At 56.9% G+C, this 18,775-nt stretch overlaps 9 protein-coding genes across 9 annotated transcripts; 3 read left to right on the forward strand and 6 right to left on the reverse strand.

Annotated features, from left to right (window-relative positions):
* Positions 1 to 349: 349 nt before the first annotated feature.
* GLRG_06616 (uncharacterized protein) lies at positions 350 to 1,510 on the reverse strand (the record flags this gene model as incomplete). The annotated part of the gene is made up of 2 exons (XM_008097301.1): positions 350 to 1,183; positions 1,265 to 1,510. 2 exons carry the CDS (start codon positions 1,508 to 1,510, stop codon positions 350 to 352), a joined length of 1,080 nt encoding a protein of 359 aa, XP_008095492.1.
* Positions 1,511 to 2,220: 710 nt separating this feature from the next.
* Positions 2,221 to 3,073, forward strand: GLRG_06617 (ribosomal protein S24e; the record flags this gene model as incomplete). Its single annotated transcript, XM_008097302.1, has 3 exons — positions 2,221 to 2,303; positions 2,577 to 2,824; positions 2,997 to 3,073. The coding sequence occupies 3 exons, from the start codon at positions 2,221 to 2,223 to the stop codon at positions 3,071 to 3,073; spliced, it is 408 nt and encodes a 135-aa protein (XP_008095493.1).
* Positions 3,074 to 4,472: 1,399 nt separating this feature from the next.
* GLRG_06618 (uncharacterized protein) lies at positions 4,473 to 5,900 on the reverse strand (the record flags this gene model as incomplete). Its single annotated transcript, XM_008097303.1, has 2 exons — positions 4,473 to 5,776; positions 5,855 to 5,900. The coding sequence occupies 2 exons, from the start codon at positions 5,898 to 5,900 to the stop codon at positions 4,473 to 4,475; spliced, it is 1,350 nt and encodes a 449-aa protein (XP_008095494.1).
* Positions 5,901 to 9,013: 3,113 nt separating this feature from the next.
* On the reverse strand, positions 9,014 to 10,421 carry GLRG_06619 (actin; the record flags this gene model as incomplete). The annotated part of the gene is made up of 3 exons (XM_008097304.1): positions 9,014 to 9,744; positions 9,821 to 10,243; positions 10,400 to 10,421. 3 exons carry the CDS (start codon positions 10,419 to 10,421, stop codon positions 9,014 to 9,016), a joined length of 1,176 nt encoding a protein of 391 aa, XP_008095495.1.
* Positions 10,422 to 10,947: 526 nt separating this feature from the next.
* Positions 10,948 to 11,849, forward strand: GLRG_06620 (hydantoin racemase; the record flags this gene model as incomplete). Its single annotated transcript, XM_008097305.1, has 2 exons — positions 10,948 to 11,061; positions 11,169 to 11,849. 2 exons carry the CDS (start codon positions 10,948 to 10,950, stop codon positions 11,847 to 11,849), a joined length of 795 nt encoding a protein of 264 aa, XP_008095496.1.
* A 123-nt stretch (positions 11,850 to 11,972) lies between these two features.
* On the reverse strand, positions 11,973 to 13,599 carry GLRG_06621 (uncharacterized protein; the record flags this gene model as incomplete). The annotated part of the gene is made up of 2 exons (XM_008097306.1): positions 11,973 to 13,394; positions 13,495 to 13,599. The coding sequence occupies 2 exons, from the start codon at positions 13,597 to 13,599 to the stop codon at positions 11,973 to 11,975; spliced, it is 1,527 nt and encodes a 508-aa protein (XP_008095497.1).
* Positions 13,600 to 14,134: 535 nt separating this feature from the next.
* On the reverse strand, positions 14,135 to 15,208 carry GLRG_06622 (NmrA-like family protein; the record flags this gene model as incomplete). Its single annotated transcript, XM_008097307.1, has 3 exons — positions 14,135 to 14,154; positions 14,218 to 14,552; positions 14,610 to 15,208. The coding sequence occupies 3 exons, from the start codon at positions 15,206 to 15,208 to the stop codon at positions 14,135 to 14,137; spliced, it is 954 nt and encodes a 317-aa protein (XP_008095498.1).
* An 894-nt stretch (positions 15,209 to 16,102) lies between these two features.
* On the forward strand, positions 16,103 to 17,611 carry GLRG_06623 (RNA polymerase Rpb7-like domain-containing protein; the record flags this gene model as incomplete). The annotated part of the gene is made up of 1 exon (XM_008097308.1): positions 16,103 to 17,611. One exon carries the CDS (start codon positions 16,103 to 16,105, stop codon positions 17,609 to 17,611), a length of 1,509 nt encoding a protein of 502 aa, XP_008095499.1.
* Positions 17,612 to 18,148: 537 nt separating this feature from the next.
* Positions 18,149 to 18,614, reverse strand: GLRG_06624 (uncharacterized protein; the record flags this gene model as incomplete). The annotated part of the gene is made up of 2 exons (XM_008097309.1): positions 18,149 to 18,255; positions 18,398 to 18,614. 2 exons carry the CDS (start codon positions 18,612 to 18,614, stop codon positions 18,149 to 18,151), a joined length of 324 nt encoding a protein of 107 aa, XP_008095500.1.
* Positions 18,615 to 18,775: the final 161 nt, after the last annotated feature.

An 18,775-nucleotide genomic window follows, 5' to 3' on the forward strand; every position in this document is an offset into this window, starting at 1 on the left:
GAGTGTCGGCGAGTCAACTCGCTAGTTCACTTTGCAAACTGGATTTCTCTCATAATTTTCCACCCACACTTGTCGAGCCCATCGTCAATGGTTGACTTTGCTGTCAATGTACTCTTCACTATCCAATGACGTGCGGGCCAGAGATGTCTGGGAGGCCTAGAGCCGGTGCTCGTGATGATTCAAGTGAGCAAGGGCATCGTCACTAGCATCTCATCTCGCCTCGACTTGCGCCAGTTGCATGTGCGACCTTCAGAGGGGCCGCCTTGTAGCACTACCTCAGTCTTGGTAGCGTATCACGCGAGAGGTAGATGTCATGAAGTCAGCTGCAACATGACACCACGTCCGAACATTATCGTCCGCCCACCCAACCATCTTGCCACGTTACGCCCGTGCTAGATGGCGCCGACACTCGACAGATTCGAATCGGTACGCTGTCGCTGTAGAACGGACCCGTCTGCCGCTCCCTCACTGGTATCGGGAAGTCGACGTACCTGAGGCCCATCCCGCGCTGACGGCAACGGCTGCAGAACGCCTCGAACGTTGCCTCGTTCCTCTGGGTTGCGGATATCAAAACCTCGACGCCCGGGAACAATGAGAACAGCTCGTGGAGGGTCGCGATGAGTGCCGGGATGACGCTCTGGTCGTAGGTGATGTCTGCCCCGATCACCACGTCGACAGTCTCGCCGTTGTTCCACTGCTGGTCTTCTGTTCCGACCATGGCGTGACCCCATTTCAATTCCATCCGTCTGACCAGACTGCTTTCTTGCATATCATTAAGGAAGAAACTCTCCGGGAGGTTGTTGATAACGTCATCCGACCCGTCCGAGGCAACGACATGTGTGGCGGCGAGGTGCTTGGCACAGAGGATGGCCAGGTATCCGGTGCCAGCTCCCAGTTCGAGAACCCGCTTCCCTTGGATGATTTGCCGGTTTGCGCAGAGATACTGCCCTAGATGCAATGCGGCCTCCCATGTTCGGAGGCCCGTAGTACCAGAAGCAGAGATCAGCGAACGGGACTCGAGCAGGGTGATGTCAGGCCCATGCAAGTGCGTTTCGGAAGGGTACTGCGCAAGGCTGCTCATGTGGTAGGTGACGTAGGCCTTCTGCTGAGCAGAGGATATCTCAGAAGGGATTGGGGTTGCAAGAGATTCTGACAAGGCTGCCATGAGATCTTCCGAGACTTCCTAGGCCACCGTCAGAGGGGAATGCACGCATCTGACGGCAGAGCCGTCTTGCCACAGCGCCTTGCAGTAGAGGGCGCTTACGTGCTGGTCCCAATCCTCGATGCTCGACTCGATGCGTGCAACAAGCTCTTTCAATACTTTTACGCGGTACCTCGCAGGGGGGCTGTAACGGGGCCCCTCGTCCGAGAAGAGATTCTTATAAATCGTGTCTTGCGCTTGTTGTTCCCGTATGACCTCGGCAGTAGGGTAGTCTAGGGTCGTTTCCAGTTGAAGATACTGGTGGCAGAACCGCTCGACGGAATCTGTCATAGGAATGGAATTCGCCATGGTTGTAACACGGCGAACGTTTCACTCGTGAAAACGTCGTGTGCTGCCTGATTCCGTGAGATATGAAGCTTCAAGTCTGCGCTCTCAAGTGCCACCCCCTGCAAGATACTTCGTAGTGTTTATATACCCCGGTCGAGTCAACGCAAGACAGATTTCACCAACAGAAAGGAGCCAAGCGTTCTCCCGTGTTGAATCGAAGATACAGAGAAAACCCCGGGTCTGAAAGACACAATGAGGTAATTACACGGCGACAAGTCGTAGAAGTCTCTTCTTCAGTCGGTATTCGCCAAATTCGAGGCAATGAACCAATGCTGAGTCAGAAGGGGGAAAAAAAGAAGAAACAAAAAAGAGGTGTACCGTGCAAACACCGTGTCGTTTTGCTGGTGGGCCGCCCTTGGCTTTTCGCTTTTCCCGCACTGCCAATCGAGCAATGGCATTTCGGACGCTGACAGGTCAGCTGATTCTCGCACTTGCAAAGAGGTGTGGTCCGTGCCGGCAAGCGACCCCACGTGATTTCTGTTTTTTGGTGCGGCTCGTCGGGCCTCAGGCACCAAATTAGGGCTTCCACCCACAGTTTCGGGCGAAAACTCTCGGACCCCATCACAACCACACATCACTCTGCGAACTTTTGACGATACCACACCTTTCCGACTCTTCTGTCCCAGCGCCAACCCATCTCGACAGACAGATCAGCCCCCCCGACCGCAAAGATGGCGGACGTCGACACCCCCGTCACCCTGCGAACTCGCAAGTTCATCCGTAACCCCCTGCTTGGCCGTAAGCAGATGGTCGTGTGAGTTTGCCCCTCCAGATATCATTTCCTACGAAGGAAGCGCGCACGGAAGGCAACATCGAAAGGAGACAAGATGGAAGGGGGAGAAGAAGAACAAGAAGAAGCATATCGTCAATTGGCATACCGACACACGCCTCCAATTAAGCTACTCGGACAGCCACGGATGGGAGGAGGAAGAGGGACTTGGCACGCGCGCGCGCGCTCTCTCGGGGGATCGATGAGGATTTTTACTATTCCATTGTGTACGGAAATGCTGACGGTCGATGCGCACAGTGACATCCTCCACCCCGGCCGTGCCAACATCTCCAAGGATGAGCTCCGCGAGAAGCTTGGCTCGCTCTACAAGGCCACCAAGGACCAGATCAACGTCTTCGGCCTCCGCACCCAGTTCGGTGGCGGCAAGACCACTGGTTTCGCCCTCGTCTACGACTCCCCCGAGGCCATGAAGAAGTTCGAGCCCCACTACAGACTCGTCCGCGTCGGCCAGGCCAGCAAGATCGAGAAGGCCAGCAGACAGCAGCGTACGCCGAATCCCCCTCCCCTCTCCCCATCCGATTGCTGCCGCTGGTTTGGCGGGTCGTCGGGTCGGATATCCATCCGTCTTCGAGACCCGGACGTGCCTTGACACATGCCGCGGTGGCAAAATCAAATCATCCAAGAGACCGCATGACTGACATTACCCGCGCTCCACAGGCAAGCAGCGCAAGAACCGCATGAAGACTCTGCGCGGTACGGCGAAGGTCAAGGGTGCCAAGAAGAAGAAGGAATAAGCGTCTCGCCTTGTTGCCTAGGGTTAAGGCACGCGAGGGATTTCCCCCGGATCATCCGCAAAACAGTGGGCGGCGTTGGTGGAACATCAAAAAAAAAAAAAGAACATGCGAATCAAAATGTCGTCTTTGGGCTCTCGTGTTGTTGTTCCACTCCGGGGGGGGAATCGTCCCCTCGCCTCTCTCTCTCTCATGGGGTTATCCATTTCGGCTGCGGCTTTGTGTGTGCATTATTTTTTTTTTGCATCGTCCCTGTGCCGGTCCCGAGAGGTTTTATTTATGGCCGGCCGCGCAATACTAGAGTCAAACGCGGCGTGAAACGGGGGGAATGGGTTCATGATTCTCTCAAATATGAAATGCATCAAAAAAAAAAAAACAAGCACCCCGGCGGTTCCCCCAAATTCTGGCTGTTGTCCATGACGATTACATGTGCCGAGGGGGTCGATGACATCCTAACGCTCAACATGGTGATGTCCCAAAATAATCAGTCTCTAGGTGACCGACTGGATGCTGCTCTCCATGTCAATACGGCTTTGGGTTATTCTTACGATACTGACGCCTGCGGCTGGCCCTTGGCATTCCTCACCCGTCGACGCAGACGCCGTGCCGTTTCTCGAAACACGACTGCTCTCTTTCCATCGTTGGGCACCGTACGCATGATACAACCTTACAACCTACTGAATTCGTCCTCCCTCTCCACCCAACACCAACAACCAGAGCGGCTGATGTTTGACCCGTCGGAACATACCAAAGAAAAAAAAAAATAGAAGCCTAATCGTCTCGGGAGCAGGTTAAAAAAAAAAACATCAAATCCCAGACGGCTCGAGTGACAATTCTTCTCTCTGCCCGTCGTCATATTCCCACAAGACGCAGGTTACAAATCGCCCCCCTCCCAACGCAGCCACGTAGCCCCCCCTCATAATCTTCCACCAACTGGCCAACCAGGGCGTCACACACTCTTCGTGCCGTCTCCCGTCTCCCGTCTGCCCGACCACAAAGACACACGGGAGGGAAGCTTGTGCCATATCACTGCCTTCACGAGAAGCCGTTGTGCCTGGGTACGAGCCCAACTGATGCAGTCTCGCTCGAGAGGGTGGGAGGGGGGATCCAAACTGAGAAGCCCAGATTCCTCGGTTTCATTCATCGCCTCGAAACTACCCCCCTCTACTTTTTATATCTGCAATGCCTGTGAATTCTCCTCTATCAAACCTCATATGATGGTATCCGTGCACCCATCAGTCCCGTAATCAATAACCCCCCTCCCCCCAACGCCATTCTCCGCCAAGCCCGACCCTGCGGTTGTGTTTGTACTATGATCTGATACCACTGAAACGCCATATTATGCTGCCGTTCTATATCCTCCACTCCTCTCGGCCATCCGCCGGACGGAATGAACCCGGCCTTAGACCTCCCTCAACTTCTTCGCTGGCCTAGCCAGCGAATCGTCCGGCAGCCCGCTTCGCTTGGTCCCGGGCAGACTGCTCGTCCGGATATCATTGTCGTCCTGGCTCACCCTCCGGTGCGGGTACTCGTTCTTCAGCCCCTCGAAGCAGTGCGCGTTCAGCCGGTCACCCGTCGAGAAGAAGGGGTGTTGCAACGCCTTGGCCGCCGTCAGCCGCTCCACGGGGTCGTACTCCAGCAGGCTCGCCAGAAGCTTGTACCCCTCGGCCCCCAGGCTCGCGAGCGGTGCCCCGTTGCCCTGCGACGCCGACGTCGCGCTGCTCGAGGCTCCCTGCGAGATGGTGCTGTAATACCACTTCTCTAGGTTCGACCCGCTCGGCGCGGGCGGATGGTGGCCGTACCCGTGCCCGCGATGGTGTCCATGGTGCCCATGGTGGTGCGGTGTCATGGGCGGCTGCAGGGTCGACAGCTGAGGGTACTCGGGCATGGACGTCAGCAGCGGCCACCGCTCCTTGGATGGGAGGCCCATGATATCGACAATCTTCTGCATCTGGTTCCGTTGGAAGGGGACCGTCTTCTTACTATCCATCTTCGCCTCCTCGCCCTTGAAGATGGGCCGCAGGGACAGCAGCTCGGCAAAGATGCAGCCGATGGCCCACATGTCGATGGCGGGTGTATAATGACGGCTGCCCAGGATGAGCTCCGGCGCGCGGTACCAGATGGTCACAACGACTTTGTCGCCGCTGAAAAGGGAATGCAGCGGCTTGTCGAAGCGACGCGCGAGTCCCAGGTCGCCAATCTTGACCTCGCCGGCCGAGGTGACCATGATGTTGGCGGGCTTCAGATCGCGGTGCAAAACCCAGTTGGCGTGGAGGTACTGGCACCCGTTGAGAAGCTGGAACATGATGCTCTTGACTGTTTGCGGCGGGATCGGGTGGCGCGGGTTCTGCGTGTGATGGTGGATGATCTGCAGCAGGTCGTGCTCGGCGTACTCGAAGACCATGAAGATGCACTTGTCCTCGAGAATGATCTCGACGAGCTTGATGACGTTGGCGTGCTTCAGCTCGCTACACAGGGACATTTCGCGGATGGCCGACTGCGAGATGCCCGTGTACGAGATCTGCTCACCCTCCTTGTCGGGCTTGAACTTTTTGATGGCGAACTCGCCCGTCTGGCCTTGGCGGCCGAGGGCTTTGTAGACGCGGCCATAGGTTCCGGAACTAATAAAGCCTACGACCTTGTACCGCTCGATGACGCGGACTTTGGGCTGGTAGTTGATATGGCCGAGGCCACGATCCGCCGGGTCTGCAAGAAGTTCGGTCAGCAAGGCCGAGAGCGGGTGAAGTGGATACCGATGTGAGATCGGGAGAGGATGTCAAATACAGGAGCTGTGACTGTGTAGGCCGCCGTAGCCGATACCCCTCCACATGTTGTCCGAGAAGAATGCAAAATATTTACTTGTTCTGGTAGAACGAGATGAGGTTATACGGGTGGGGCTGGCGAGAGGATGAGATTGTTCAGGAAGGAAAACACGGTATGCACTCGCTGTACCAACGACACATGTCTCTCTTTAGCTATTTTCGTCCGTAAGCAGGTAGTACCGGACGATGCCTCAGAAGCGACACGCAGCTGACGATAGCCGGCCGTAAGACAAGCAGGAGGCAAAGCTCACCGCTGGTCAGAGGTGGAAACAGGCCTGGGGTTTGGGGACCGGATGAGGCAGACGGGCTTTGGGGGCGTTCGCGGAAAATGCTCTAAGCTATAAACAGTAATGGCAGAAAGTGGCACCGGGCGGAAGAATGCAGACCGTCACCCGCTGATACACGATTCACAACACAACGCTCACGGGGTTGCGCCAGAATCCTCTCCCTCTTGGCAGAGCGATCGTGTGAGATGCAAGGAGCGGTGGAGAAGGGGGGGGGGGGATAAAGGAGGAGTCCGCAGTTGCAGATGCAAGGCCCCTCAAGATATATGTATCCTCTCCAAGACGGGACGGTATACCCGACAGCACGGGATAAGAGGGGGCAAGGAATAGGATTGGGATATGGGGGGAGGGGTTGCTGTTCGGATGTATATGTGCTGTGTGTGGATGTGTACACGTCGAGAATTGTCTCGCCGAGAAAAATGGGTCCAAGCAAAAATGTAGAGTACGAGGTTGACTTGGAACGGCAAGCGAGAACGAAAGCTAGGCTCGATACCCGAGCACCTCGCAGATCCCAGAACCAACAGTCTATCCGTACTTGTGAGAGGGAGGAAGAGGGAATGTGGGTGTGTGCAGTAGAGCATAAGATATGCAGTAGGTATTAGGAGGGGGGGGAGCATTTGACGAGATGCGATTCGACACGCAAAAGCGGATGGATGGAACACCCGGGGTGGTGGTGGTCGATCAACAAGAGGCAAGAGGAGAAAGGTGTGGATAAGATCCTACAACAAGGGAAACGGCATCGGATAGAGGGTAAGAGAAAGCCCGGCGAGCGGCGGCGGCGGCGGCGGCGACGGGATAAACCGCGACGTCTATCTCACTTTGTGTCTTTTTCTCCGCCCACCAGAACTTGGTGTCCCTTTTCTTTTTTTTTCTTTTTTTTTTTTGCCACACATTACGGATACTAGTCTCCCTCACGTTCCGCTTGTCGCTTGACCCCTCGGTTGACTTTCAGAATGACACATTATCGACACAACTCGAGTCAGGTACGAGGGCAAAAAACGGGGAATTAGGGAGGGGCAAAGTGACGGCGTGGAGTTTGATGTAGGTACGATGGACCCGGACCAGAAAGCAAACGTCAAAACTCACCTTCAAACGCTGCCTGGACGCTTCTCTTGAGGTGGTTGCCCGTCCTAACCGAGCTAGGGCCCGAGGCGACGGTTGACGTTGACGGGTTGGTCAGACTCATTATCCTTCGCAAGGGTTCGCTGCTGGCTTTGATAACCGTATTAGGATCGAGTTCGAGATCCTACCAGGCTTCAACTGCCCGGTCCCGGGAGCCTGGATGGATGTTGCTTTCGTCTGTTCTAATAAACTTGGCCGAAACGTGGCGATAACGACTCTCAATTTCCCCAACAGATATTACTCGGGGCAAAATCCGAGTCCGAGATGGGGGTAGAAAGATCGCAGCTCCGGTCAGGGTCTCCAAAAAGGCCAAGGGCGGCTTGGCAAAGCAGGGTAAATGGACCAGTACCAAGAGAAGACAAATCAAGTTCCTCTCAATCAACGGTCCGTCAGGGTCAACTTCAAGGATAAGCGTAGACGCCAGAACCCAGCCAGAGCCTCGTACGCCGCACAAGGTGGAGAATGGCGCAGTCTTCTCCTAAGGCGTCAAGGCGCTGCTGGTGTGCGTGCTTTGGGGGGGGGTTCTGAGCCTTCTTATGCCGCAAGCCCAGGGTGTGATGCCCAATCTAAACGGTTCAGCACGTCGCGGATAAGACCAAAAAGAAAAGAAAAAAGAATAAAAGGATCATGCGAAGCCCGGAAAACGAATTGTTTGGCTAGGCGTCTGTTGACGGGGGCTGTATCTCTGTGTGTGTGTGTGTGTGTGTGTGCGCGCGCGCGCGCGGGAGAGTCGCCGATCTGGGCGTGGGTGCCCTGATTCAATTGCGAGGCGTCTCGGAAATCGGAGGAAACGCGCGTGGATGCCGCGGGAAGACTTCTGGGGTCGTCGGGCAGACTGGGCCCTGGATCTTCAGCGGATTTGGTTGTAAGTATCCGTACTCGCCAACACCGTTTATGTTTATGATGCGGCCGCGCGGCTGGGGGGAAATGGCAATTCTCCTGAAAGGATTTGCTTTGCGTCTTGATGCCTGCAATGCGACGGTCGGCTTCGCGCGTTCTCGCCGTTTACTGCATGCGATAGCGAGGGGTGAGGGAACTGAAGATCTCGGTGCGGAGAACTCCTGGGGCAGAAAAATCCCCGCGCGAGAGGAACGACTGATGGGAGGCGGTTCACGAGATTGTCAAGACGGGAGGAGAAGCAAGCGAGCGAGCGAGCGAGCCCGTCGTAGAGCAACTGACTGGCGAAAGCGAATGAGGTGATGAAGTCCCTGATGGCGTGTGCGTATGTGAGGGAAGAAAAGAGTAGGTTAAAGTGAAGACGTTTCACAAGGAAGCAACCAGCGACATTTCGCCAGGGCGTGCGTCGCTATCTCGAGTGGTGGTACGGATAGACCACCGCCTGTCTGTCTTGATCTACAGTGCTAAAAGGCCTGCCGCGACACACGGTGTTAACCGGCTTGCACCATCGTGATGTTCCATCCCTTGCTCCCTTCCCCTTACCTAATCTAATGTCTCGACGCTTGGGCAACTTCATTCAAGTGAGCAATGCACGTTCAAGCGTTACGCAATGCCAGGTAAAAGACTTCATCAACTTTTTTTTCGTCAAAAAAAAACAAAAAAACGAGGCTCTAAAACGTGCCACATGCATGCTAGGTCTACCACCAAGAGTAAGACGGACCCCAACCCCGGAGAGAGAAATAGAGACACACACACACACACACACAGAGAGAGAGAGAGAGAGAGAGAGAGGGAGAGAGAGAGAGAGAGGCAGCTGCTCATCGTGGGCCGAGCTTCTCGAGCACACGCGATCCCTGTTCATCCCACTCCGCCTTGGTCACCCACATAGCCTCCTTGTCGGCCATGATGTTGGCCAGCACCGCACCTCCGAGGAATACCATGTGTCTCCGGCGGGGCGGGTCCTCTATCCGGACCTTGAACTTGTTTAATCTCTCCGGGTTGCCGCCCAGAACCCTCGTCAGCCACAGCTGCTTGAGCTCCTTCTCCAGACGTGAAGGGAGACCGGGGTACATGCTGCTGCCGCCGGACAAGACGATGGCTTTGTACAGCGACGACCTCACGTCCACGTCGGCGGCCTGGATCGTGTTGAACAAGAACTCGGCAATACCAGGCTGCTCGCAGTCCACGAGGTGAGGCTGGAACAGGCACTCGGGTGCCTCGAAACGCTCGCTGCCCACCCTAATGACGCGGCCGTCGGGTAACGTGTAACTCTCCACCAGCACCGTCGTATCTTCGCTCAGGCGCTTGTCCAGCTCCAGGTCGTACGAGACGTAGCAGAGCTTCTCCTTGATCTGACGGACCGTCTCGAAGTCAGCCGTTCGGTTGAGCGCGTATCCGCGGCGCAGGAGGAGCGCAATCAGGTTGCGCGTGACGTCGCGGCCCGCGACATCCAGTCTGCGGGTGAGGTGGTTCAGGACGACCGACTCGTACACTGGGACGATGTGGGTCACGCCGTCACCGGAATCGACGACGACACCGGAACTCAGACCTGGAGGTCACCAATGTCAGACCCGTTGTACGCTATCTGCAATTGAAGGGCCGAGAAGCTTGCGGGCGTAACGTACCTTGAGCGTAGAGGGCTAAGACGGCCTGGATCGCAACGTAGACACCGCCGAATCCGTAGCGGTCAAACATGACCTCGCACATCTGCTCGCGGTTGCGCAGCGGGTTCATCGGGGGCTCGGTCAACAGGATCTTGCGGCCGCGAGGGTCGACCTTCATCTTCTCGAAGAAGGTGTAGTCCCAGAGATGCTGCATGTCATCCCACTTCTTGACAATGCCGTTCTCCATCGGATAGCTGATCTGGAGCATCGTCCGGGCGGCGGCGGCCTCGTCACCGCACATGATGTCCTTGATAGTCACATCGTTGTCCTCGCCCTTTTCTTCGGCTCTGATGATCGGTCGACCGACGATGGAAGGGTATTGGAATTCGGGGAAGTTCTGTGCTGCGTAGCCGACCTTGAGGAAACCTGTTCCTCCGTCGAGGACTGTGGATCTTTGCGTCAGCCACCTCCCCAATCGAAGCATCAAGGAACGGGAACAGTCGTGACAGCAGCAAAGCCAAGCTACTGCTGCTGCTGCTGCTGCTAAAGCCAAGCTACTGCTGCTGCTGCTGCTGCTGCATCAGAGGCATTTTGTCTTACCGATGGGGGCCTCGGCTGCCATTGTGAAAACAGAAGCTATAAACTAGCAAGTTGAGAGCTTCTAGCGGAAGGGCGGGGGGGGGGGAAGTGAGATGAGGTGTGGTTGGGGAGAGCGCCCTGGAAGCTGTTACGTCTGTGTCGTCGATAGTGGGGTTGGGCTGGGTTCGCTGCCTTCCAGTCTCCTGCTGTGCTGCAACTGGATCGTCAAGCCCAGAGGTGGCTGAGCTACATGGTGTCACGTGATACCCCGCAGCGAGCATCTTCTCAGGCCGGGCTCGGGCTCGGGCTGTGTGTGCACTGTCACTGAGGGAAAGTCGCAGACTTTCATGCAGGAGTGCAGAGCGTTGACGGCCCGTTACAGCCCCACACTGACGGGAGATAAATCCCCACCTGTTGACAGCGGGACAAGACTGGATGGACATGGATGAAGGAGCTTGAAGGACGTGGAGTACGGCAAACCTCACACTCCTTTTTCCATCTGAATTTGCGCGGGCTCGGTATCGGCCGAGACTCACACTTGAGGAACTGTTTTGTCCACAGCAGCAACCATGACAACCCGCGTACTTCGACGGAATATCAAGATCCTCGTGATCAACCCCAACTCGTCAGAGGACATGACGAGGGGCATGGAGAGGGCCATACAAGCAATGCCCTTGCACGACGTAAGCCGGGGTCTCGAATTCCACAACTCATAAGCGAGAACGAGAGAAGAAAAAAAAGAAAAGGAAAAAAGGGGTCGTAAGGCGGCAGAGGCTGACTTCCGTGTCAGTCCCTTGAGATCCATACGTACACGGCGCCGTCGGAAAGCCCGGCGAGCATCAACGATGACGTCGACATCCAGTTGAGCACCGAGGTCGTCGTCAAGGACCTCGTCAACAGCGGCAAGCTCGACCAGTACGACGGCGTGCTCATCGCGTGCTACAGCGTCCACTCTCTGGTAGAGAAGCTCTCGCGCCAGTTCCACTCGTCCCTCGCCGTCACCGGCATCTTCGAGGCAAGCATCCTCGCCGCGACAGCGCTTCTGCCCCACAGCTCAACCGCCTCGTACCTCTCATCGAAATGGGGCATCGTCACCACGGGCGATTTCTGGGAGAGGCACCTCGGCAAGGGGGTCAAGGGCTACCTGGGCCAGGCGGAGGAGTCGGAGAACGTCAAGTTCGGCGGGGTCACGTCGACCGGCTTGACGGCCGGGGACTTTCACCACGTCAGCCCGGCCGAGGTGAGGGGCAAGCTCGAGCAGGCAACCAAGAAGCTCCTCGGCAACGGCGACGTGCGCTGCGTTGTCATGGGATGCGCCGGCATGGCTGGGCTGGAGGACATCATCCGCAGCTCGGCCATTGACGTGTATGGTGAGAGCAAGGGCAGGCAGGTCTTCGTAATCGACGGCGTGAGGGCCGGTATCTTGCAATTGGAGCAGACCATCAGAAGCAGACGACTATTCCAAATTTAGGTCGTCTATCGTCTATTAATAATACCCAACACCGGCAAATCATCCAACGCCAAACATTTTTTTTACCCTATCCAAATAACAGTAACACAAGTAACTTGTATGGCGGCCAATCACTTGCATGTCTTAATCGAGGCGTCGAGCTCGGCCCCAAACCTCGTCGGCATCCTTCTTGCCCTTTGTCTCGGGAACCTTGACTGAGACGAAAATAGCAAACAGCAGAGCAAAGCCGGCGAAAAGGAAGTATACCCAGCCGGCACCCCCAAGCCAATGGTTGAGCGCGTTGTTAGTGATGGGGAAGAACTGAGCGACAAGGAAAGTCGCGATGTAGTTGGACCCCAGAGACCAAGACTGGGTCGCGCCAACGGCCTCCTGTCCAACCAGCTCCGAGGCAAGGATGAAGGGGACTGGCCCCAGGCCGACCGCGAAGAAGGCCACAAAGGTCACAACCGACACGGCCGACAGGATCTTGGCTCCAAGCCGGATTGATAGAGCCAGAATGAACGAGCTGATGCCCTGTCCAATGATGGAGATCAGGATGCACCTCTTACGGCCAAGCTTGTCCGGTAGCGGAGAGCATGCGGCGGTGGTGATGAGGTTGACCACGGAGATCAGGATCGTCAGCAGGGCCGAGCTCACGGGGAGCAGGTCCGTCAGCAAAGACACGGAGTACATGATGATGGAGTTAATGCCACACAGCTGCTGCGCAAACATGATGCCGACGACGGCAGCGATGGCAGGGCGGGTTACCGGGTCCTTGATAACTTGAAAGAAGCCGAGATGAACAGGCGAGCTATGCTTGGAGAGAGCAGGAGACACGGGCGGCGCGTCGTCGGCCTGGGCCAGAAGACCCTCTTGCTCGGCGTTGGTCTCTCCATCCCAATCCTTGACTTCCTCGCGGATGTCAAAGTCCTTGCCGCGGATCCGCTGCAGGGTGCGGCGTGCTCTCGGAATGTCACCGTTGGCGGCGAGCCAGGCGGGGCTCTCGGGGATCAGCAAGAGACCAAAGGCCTGGCCCAGGGCAGCGAAGACGCCCGCGGCCAGGATCCACCGCCATGCCCTGCCGTAGCTCAGGAAGAAGCCCAGTGTCTGGACAGTCAGAATGCCAACGTTGATGGAGACCTGGGTCATGGCCCCGAACAGACCGCGCTCTTTGGGTGGCGCAATCTCGCTAATGTACAGCGGGACGATGACAGTCGACGCGCCACCGGCGGCGCCTGTGAAGAACCGGCCGATGGCCAAGGCGGGAGCCCCTCCAGCGAGCGTCTCGATGACGGCGCCGATGACGAAGAAGATGGCGGTAATCCGCATGGCAGGACGTCGGCCGCGTTTGGAGGAGAAGGGGCCGGCGCAGAGAGCTCCAACGAGGCCGCCGACGGTGAATATGGAGGAGACGGTCGCGAAAACGGCATCGGTCATGGGAATACAGTCGGGAAGCCAGCTATCGGTGTCGGGGGACTTGGCATGAACCCATTTCAGCATGATGCTCTTGGAGGCAATGGACTTCTTCCGGCAGGTGAGAACATCCTGAGGTGCGTTGAGTTCGGCCTAGCAAACGGTCGCGGTTAGTCGGCATCCCGTTCGCAACGCGAATAGGGTGGGAAAGCAGTTGAAGACCAGGGGCGACGGGGAGTGGTGCTATACGTACAAGGTGGAAGCCGAACTGCAGGGGGCCCAAGGTCGAGACAAGAATCAAGACAATGAGGTAGAGGCTGACATGGCGCATGCACTGTCGAAAACCCGAGGGAGCCATATTGAGAAACGCTCGGTGTTGGGCAACTGAGTACGCCGTCCAAAGCGAATCCAGGTATTCTGTGTATGAGGGAGGAAGCTTTGGTTTTCCTGGCTTGGCGGAAAATGAATTAAGGGTAGCTCAGGGTACATACATAGTAGAGGGGGAGCTGGGACGATAAAGCAAGCGAATACGGATCTGGGGCACAGGGAGCTGTCCACATGCTTCGGCCCCGCGCATTCCTGACCACACCACCCACTGGGCGTGTTCCGGGTTATGCCAGTGGGCCCAGACCCGTTGATGGCTAGCGCTGTCGTCTCCCCGCACCACCTAATTAGACATGGCACAAAATTAATATAATCATAGTTATATGTATGTATCCGTACAACTGGCTCCAAATGCAATTGTTCCATAGCAGCAAGATGAATGAAGTGTGAAGGGGGAAATTAATGGCTCCCGGAGCAATGTACTGCTTGGTAGACGACTCATTCGTTTATTAAATACAATAACATGTCAAGTTGGAATCATTTGGTCAGGTGCACAAATCCAGCTCAGTTTACAACTTTGCTTTGGAATCTACCGTCATTGGCATATGAATCGTCAGTTATGCCTCTACTGAACAATTCTATTGAACCTTACCTAATTCTCGCTTGACGGCCACCTCTAACGTCTCAACGTCGTCGGGCCCAAGTCCAATTGTCTCGTTGTCCGTCTTGTCGTACAACGTGCTGCCCTCGGCCCAAATGCGTCGCAGAGTGAAAATGGTGGCAAACGGCACACCTTCGGCCCATGCCTTCTCCTCGGCCTCCCTGAGCATTTGCAGCGACGAGTACGTCACGTCCCACTTGACGCCGGTTTGCTTTTCGAACTCGGCCACGATCTCCTTGCCCGTCGTCACAAAGGATTGCACCTTGAGGGCCTTGTTGAAGGATGCATCGGGGTGACGGAGCGAGGCGACCAGAGTCGTGCCGACACTGGAAGGAGTCAGTATGAGCTTGACGACATATGAACCACGCAGGGACGGCACTCACTCCTTCATAGTGATTAATCCGATCTTGCCCTCGCCGTCTTCAACCAGAATGGCCTTGTGGTTTGCCGAATCGAAACCACCGGCTTCCGGGGCGACGGCGGCGAGTTTAAAGAAAAAATCAGCATACGGACCCGTGACCAGGTACGTGTACTTGAGCCGCCGGACGTTCTCGCGGATGTACTTGCGCACTTTGAGCTTCTTCTGATGGGGCTTCTCGTGGGCGCTGTTCGAGTTGTACTCGATATCTGTGCCGTACTCGGAGGGGAAGAACCACTTGACGGAGTGGGTCTCCTCTGCCAGCTTGATCAGGTCGATCTGCTTCTCGATGACATCCCTGCCTAGCGCCGAGATGACAGTGTCGGCATCCCTGTAGGCGGCCTTGACCTGTTCTTCGTCGTCGATGTCGCCGCTGACAATCTTGGCGCCCTTCTTCTTCCAGCCGTCGAGCAAGGACGCCTTCTTTTCTACCGTGGCGGGCGATGTGAAGATGGTGATTTGGCCGAAGGGCGGGCTGGCGTCCAACAAGGCGTCGGTGATGAAGACGCCAATGTTACCCGTCGCGCCAACTACGAGGATCTTGGAAGGGCTGAAAGTTGACATGGTTACCCGTCGACGTATGGTATCAAAGATTTGTTACGGGCTGTCAAGTTTCAATAATTCTTCGAGGTGCGGGGCTGCGACACAAAAGGCAATGATGCAATGTTTTGGGAATGTGGTCGCGACTCCTACGACGGGTTGGAGTACGTCTAGAGTCATACGATATCGGGTCTGTTCCGTAAAGCGATAACGGCAGGCCAGAATCATCACCCCGCTGGGACTATATATCTGTAAGTGCGCCCCCCACAAATTTTAATCTTTCAAGTACTGCTGTATTTGTAAGACACACTGCCCATTTCATTCGTTCGTTGTGCTTCAATCTTTCGGGACGGACCCCCGGTTTTAAGACGTGCTTCAAAGGAAGGTGGAGGGGAACTCTGTTTGGGCAAGTACCTAGACCATGAGATCCGAGGGCCGTTCAACCCCGCGTCGTTGGTCTCGCCTGTCGTCATAGTCAATGAGGGCGAAATTCCCGCGCGTAGGCGGCCGCCAACCGCTCTTCTCCACATTAAGAGCTACATCGTGCTGCTCCCACCTCTGGGGCCAAATGGAACTTGTCGATTGCTGTGCTGCCAGTTGTGTTGGAGTTCAATATTCGGGGGAGGAAGGCGGTAAATCTCCAAGACCCCCGAGATGGACCGGGCTGGGTACGTATCGATCAGCTCCACTGAGACATCCCTGCCGTCACGGTGTTGTCTGATAGGCTGGACAGCCTGAGCGCGGGAGACGGGCGACCCCACCACCGATCGGTGAAGTTTCCCTCGAAATTTTTTTAAACGGAAGGAGAGAAAAGTGAACTATTTTTCGAAAAAATCGGGAACGCAGCTGCCTCGCGACCCGCCGGGCGAGATCGACGACCACAACATAACGAAACCCAACACAGCAGCACCTGCAGCCATGGCGGCAATCGTTTCCCCGGTGACCAATGGACACAAGTCCGACAAGAAGAGCAAGAAGGACAAGAAGGAGAAGAAGCGCCTGCGCGAGGAGGAGGATGCCGAGGCCGCCGAGGAGCGCAAGCACAAGCGCACCAAGAGTACAGTCGTGGTCCCCGATGACGATGAGTCTCCCTCGGGATCCCAGGACCTTTCGCTAGCCCCTTCAGCGGCCACCAATGGCGAGCCGTCGCCTGAGAAAAAGAAGAAGAAGGACAAGAAGCACAAGAAGTCGGTAGGCGAAGCCGAAGAAGAAGGTGCTGCATCGGACGCCGAGCGCAAGGAGCAGAAAGACAAGAAGGACAAGAAGAAGAAGCGCAAGCCACAAAAGGAGACGGAGGACGACCTCGAGGAGCCCTCGATCGAAACAACCGCCGCCGCTGCGCCGGCAAGCGAAAAGAAGGAAAAGAAGAGCAAGAAGGCCAAGACGGCGTCTCCCGAACCTGCAGCCGACGACAAAGACGACGCAATGGACGTCGACTCCCCCGCGAGGACGAAATCCACGTCCCGAGTCCACCAGCCCCCCGACGCGCCGTCCAAGCCCCAGTTCCCCTTCTTCACCCAGACCGTCTCCCTATACCTCCCCATCTACCCCGTCGGCTGGGATACGCCCTGCACGGCCGCGGCGTCGCAGCACCTCGAGCCCCTCGTGAACCGCTACGTCCCGGAGCTCAAGGGCGTCCTCCTCGCCTTCCGCAATGTCTCCCTCTCGGAGCAGCCCGGCCGCCGCCACGCCGCCACCAACGACAGCGAGCACTGCGACCTCGTGTCCGTGGACGAGTACGCCGTCGGCTTCGGCTACGTCACGGTCGACGTCGACCTCTTCGTGCCCCGCCGCGGCGCCTGGATGGAGGGCAGCATCAACCTCGAGAGCGAGGGCCACATCGGCGTCGTCTGCTGGGGCAAGTTCAACGCCAGCATCGAGTCGTCGCGCCTGCCGCCCGAATGGCGGTGGGTGCATGCTGGCTCCGCCGAGGCGGCGTCCTACGTCGCCGACCCCTTTGACGGCGACGACGCCGCCGCTGCCGAGGCCGAGGCCGAGGATGAGCATGGCGCCGTGCGCCAGATCCACACCACGGGCTTCTGGGTCGACGGCAACGGCGACAAGGTCAAGGGCCGCGTCCGCTTCCGCGTCAAGGCCTTCGACGTCGGCGTCAGCGGCGACCACGGCTACCTCAGCCTCGAGGGCACGATGCTCGACGCCGCGGGCGAGAAGGCGGCGACCCAGCGCGACGCCGAGCAGGAGCGCAGGCGCCGGGCCGGTAAGAGTGGCGTTGGCGCCGCCGCAGGCATCCTTGCAAAGGAGCGGCGCCGCATGCCCGAGTTCAGCGTGACCAAGTTTGGCGCAGTAGAGGACGAGGAAGATAAGGCGCTGCGGAAGGATGTGTGGGACACGACGGAGCCGGCGACGGAGAGCAACGAGGCCGGGGAGAAGGAGGCGTTTGCGGGCATTTCGACCGAGGAGGCGTAGGAGTGGGGGCCTGCTGCATGGTGTCTTGTCGAGCGGCCCGGCTCTGCGTCTGTGATTCCTGGCTGGGGGGCGACTTTTCGGGCGTTTTGAGGATCAGGGAAATTTTTTTGAATCATGACACCAATACCTGCACGTCCGTGTCCTGATAAAATCGGACTACCGCGGAAAGCAGGGTGGCTGTACTTTGTAATGTCACCGTTGCAGCTCTCGAAATGGGAGCCAAAACCATATCTGACGATCTGCTTGTGCAGAAGCATGCCGTGCCTTTTGAGCTATTGTAGCATAACATCTAGATGATCGTCCCCCCTTTCATTGCCGCCGTTGACATGATGGATCCCTTCCCCTGTGTTCTCTTGGAGCTACAACAAGAAAACGGCGTTCATGAAGGAGGAGGGCCGCGTCGATAGGCACGGCCGGATCCAAGCTGAATTGTGTAGGCCAGTCTCGTTTCCCTGCCCGACATGCCTCTCGATCCCGCAACCGGGACGGCGTTTACCCGTCCGTCGCATGCCGGTGCCTTCCCGTGCCGCAAACGCCTCACCAGTCAGTGTACCAAGTGGTGGCCATCCGCTGCAGATGAGCAACGAACTCGGCCGCGGGCACGAGGTCGCGGTAGAGAACCCAGCAGGCGGGGCCGATGAATCCTAGCGCTCCGAACCCAAGCCGTCAGCCTTTTCTTCTGCCGGGGTTTTTTTCCTTCCTTTTTTTTTCCTTCCTTTTTTTTCCTTCTCTCTTCCGGGGGGGTCCCGGAGCGTGCTCCGCGGATTAGCTCGTCTGCCAACTTACCGGTGATGGACCCCTTGGGGCCGTAGCCCATCCACGAGAGCACTGGGGTGATGAACAGTCTGATGACCATCCCGAGCGTCATGTCCGTGAGCCACGCGAAGACGGCGAGGATGATGTGCGCGAACGTCCGGGTGGCATGGCGGCCGGCGTCGAAGAGGGAGCTGAAGAAGTCGAGGATGAGGAGGGTGAGGTAGGTCGTCATCTCCAGGAGAACCATCCTTGCGTATTTTCGTTCCGGGGTGTGTTCGTGGAGGATGGAGGACTCGACTTGATTCGGTTTCTTTCTCCCGCGAGTTGGTTCGGGGTTTACCCACGAAGAGGTCTTTTTTATTTATTTGACAGCCTTTTCTTTTTCGTAGTAAGGAAGAAGGAGGGAAG

This window comes from Colletotrichum graminicola, assembly GCF_000149035.1.
Source record: "Colletotrichum graminicola M1.001 genomic scaffold supercont1.25, whole genome shotgun sequence".
NCBI classification, from domain to species: domain Eukaryota; kingdom Fungi; phylum Ascomycota; class Sordariomycetes; order Glomerellales; family Glomerellaceae; genus Colletotrichum; species Colletotrichum graminicola.